The sequence below is a fragment of the Musca vetustissima genome, unplaced genomic scaffold (genome assembly GCF_032173495.1).
Source record: "Musca vetustissima isolate MV318-11 ecotype Yass unplaced genomic scaffold, APGP_CSIRO_Mvet_v1 utg5838, whole genome shotgun sequence".
Lineage (NCBI taxonomy): Eukaryota > Metazoa > Arthropoda > Insecta > Diptera > Muscidae > Musca > Musca vetustissima.
Window position 1 is genome coordinate 38823 of NW_026878345.1, and position 3197 is coordinate 42019.

Genomic DNA, 3197 nt, shown 5'->3' on the forward strand with positions numbered 1-3197 from the left:
TATCTTTATCTTTATTAGTTGACATTGTGTGAAAGATGACATTATGTGTGAAACACTACATCATGTAAATGACCTCCACTCGAACTGTTATTAAATTGTTTCATTATTAAATTGTTTATAGGGAAAATTGTTTCATCGCGGAAGAAATTTTTCTTCATAAAACTGCCTCCACGGCCTGTCGTTCAAGCACCTAATCCACGTACCTATGACTAGAGGTGGCAAACTATCGATAGTAATATCGATAGTATCGATGGTTTGGTTTTCACTAGACTATCGATGGTTTTTTTTCGATAGCGATACTATCGTTGAAAAAACGGATTCCGGCATTTATTCAGTTAGAGGCGCAACTTTGTTAATTAAACGACTTAGATATCTTCTATATAAACCGCGTCGTTAATTTATCAACTTTGATTTGTCATAAATATATGTAAAAAACAGAACACTGTTTAAAATGAACAGATATCTGAAAAGACCAAACGGTAAGTAAAATGTGTTTATTTATATTTTGTTCAATTGTTGATTAAAAATGTTTACAGATATTTCTACCTCCATTTCCATAGAAGAAACTGGTAATGAAAATGAAGAAGAACGTGAAAATTGCACGATTGGTGGGGAAACTAATAAGTCAAAAAGAGCACGCCACGGTTTCTCAGAAGTATGGAACTATTTTCAAAAACAACAGATAAAAGAAATGCTAAGTGTCAGCTGTGTGGGAAAATATACAAAACTAGCGGTAACACGTCAAATCTGTTGGATCATTTAAAACGTAGCCATCCTTCTTATAATCAGCTTCCGAAACCAACGAAAACAATTGATAATTTTTTCAACAATTCAGTCACCTACGATACTGAATCGGCACGTAAAAAAGAACTTGATAAGGCTTTAATGATTTTGATCGCCACTGATGTACAGCCATTCAGTGTAGTAGAGGATACAGGATTCCGTGATTTTGTCCGATGCTTAGATCCGCGCTACGTTTTGCCTTCAAGAAACACCCTAAAAAACGTTCTGATGATAAATATGTACAACGAAACAAAGAGTAAGTTGCAAACTATTCTTAACGGGTTACAACACTGCGCTATTACAACAGACCTATGGACATCGCGCGCAAATGAGAGCTACCTCACCGTAACGTGCCACTTTGTTACAAAAGATTTTGTTCTCCGTACAGCTGTTTTGTCTACAAAAAAAATGTTATGTTCCACTAATCACAACGCAGAAAATATATCAATATCTATGCGCGCCGTGTTAGAAGAGTGGGGTCTAATGGAGAAAGTGGTGGCAGTTGTCAGCGATAATGCTAGCAGTATGTTGAAAGCGTGCGAATTGCTTCAAAAACGAAATCTGCCATGCTTTGCACACACTATTAACCTTGTGGTGCAAGATTGCTTAGCGCAAGATTATGTTAAAACTACTTTAGGGAAATGTAAGAAAATTGTGAGCTATTTTAAGAGCAGCACAATTTCCTACGAAAAGTTTAAAGCGGACCAAGGAAGAGATATGCCCCACAGCCTAAAACAGGAGGTACCGACCCGCTGGAACAGTGCTCTCAGAATGGTGGAGAGCATTCTTTTAACAAATAATTCTATTTCAAATGTACTGCTAATGACACCAAAGGCACCGCTACCTTTAACGGCAGACGATATAGAATTTTTGCAGGACCTTAAACAATTGCTTATGCCATTTGATGCCGCTACAGTCCAAACATCGTCAAGTGCAGCTGTTACTATTTCCCTAGTAGTTCCTCTAACATGTGGTCTTTTTAAATCTCTTGATGAGTTAAAAAGTACTATGAAAACTTCAGAAGGCCATCAAGCTTGTATATTTCTGCTTGAAAGAATAAAGAAAAGGCTATTTCCTTACGAGGAGCGTACAGTTACAAGACTCGGAACATTATTAGACCCTCGGTTCAAGAAGGAAGGTTTTCTTTTCCCAAGCAATGCAGATGGAGGAACACAATTTTTACAAAACGTGTTGAGTGGTATGAACAAAAACAACACCATGGAACAAGATAATTTAGAACCATCATGTTCTAAAAATATTCATCAAAGTTCGCAGCCACCGCTTTTAAAATTCGTAGGAAATAAAATTGCCTCTAAAGTAAGATCACATCAAGTAGACGCCATCATTTCTCTTAGGCAATATTTTGAAAATGAAAATGCAGCATTAGAAATAGATCCATTACAGTACTGGAAGGTAAATAATATAATACAAAACTATTTATTAACAAATTTACGAAGTGTTATGTTTATTTTCAGAATTGTTCTGGCCAAATGTCACTCACAAAGTCATGTGCCTTACGCTATTTATGCGTACCAGCAACTTCGACAGAGGCTGAGCGAATGTTTAGCAAAACCGGAGCCATAATTTCGGAAAGAAGATCGAGCTTAAAGCCAAAAAATGTTGATATGCTGCTCTTTGTTAACAAAAATTGTTGGGTCAGTAAAGAATTATAAGAAGTAAGGTTTTTAAACAAATAATACCTTTTTCAAGGTAATTTTCATTATAATTTTAAATTTAAATTAATTTGATTAAATATTTTTATAAAATAAGATCTGAATGTATCTGTAATAATGAATTTCAAATATTTTTTGTTTTTATGTTTAGTTGTTTTGTTGAAGCGTTATTATCTGTTTTTATTTTAATTTTTAATATAAATATAATTTTTAATTAATTTTTACTACATGCAAATACATTTTTTTGTAAAAGTTGATCTCAAAGTGCCTTATAAAAATGAATTCCAAATATTTTTGTTTTTATGTTGTTGTTTTGTTTAAGCGTTATTGTCTGTTATTTTTGACTATAAATATAGTTTATAATTAATATTTACTATATGTACATATTTTAATAATAACTGTACTAATGAATTCCAAATATTTTTTGTTTTTATGTCAATTTGTTTTGCTTAAGCGTTTCTTAATAAAAGAATATTAATCATTAGATCATTTAATATAATTGAGTCCGTTATTAAAAATACATGTAAGTACATATCGGTGTTGTTTATTGATATTGACTTGAATGGTTATTACATTTGTGATGAGTTTTGTTAGTAGTTATTTTTATTTTTAATAAAAATCGCAAAAGTTTAACAAAAACCATAATACAAAAATAATTATAACACACAAATTAATAACATAGAACAATGAAAAAAAGTTGCGCGCATTATTGAAAAATTAATATTGGCATTCCCACATTAT

At 32.5% G+C, this 3197-nt stretch overlaps 1 protein-coding gene across 1 annotated transcript; it reads left to right on the forward strand.

The window, feature by feature from the left end:
• Window positions 1-202: 202 nt before the first annotated feature.
• LOC133323139 (E3 SUMO-protein ligase ZBED1-like) lies at window positions 203-2887 on the forward strand. The gene is made up of 3 exons (XM_061532093.1): window positions 203-479; window positions 537-2196; window positions 2259-2887. Exons 2-3 carry the CDS (start codon window positions 658-660, stop codon window positions 2454-2456), a joined length of 1737 nt encoding a protein of 578 aa, XP_061388077.1. The 5' UTR covers window positions 203-479; window positions 537-657; the 3' UTR covers window positions 2457-2887.
• Window positions 2888-3197: the final 310 nt, after the last annotated feature.

Coding starts and splice junctions, on each gene's coding strand:
- LOC133323139 (XM_061532093.1), top strand. CDS start 658: ATGGAACTATTTTCAAAAACAACAGATAAAAGAAATGCTAAGTGTCAG. Junction 2,197..2,258: donor ATCCATTACAGTACTGGAAG/GTAAATAATATA, acceptor GTTTATTTTCAG/AATTGTTCTGGCCAAATGTC.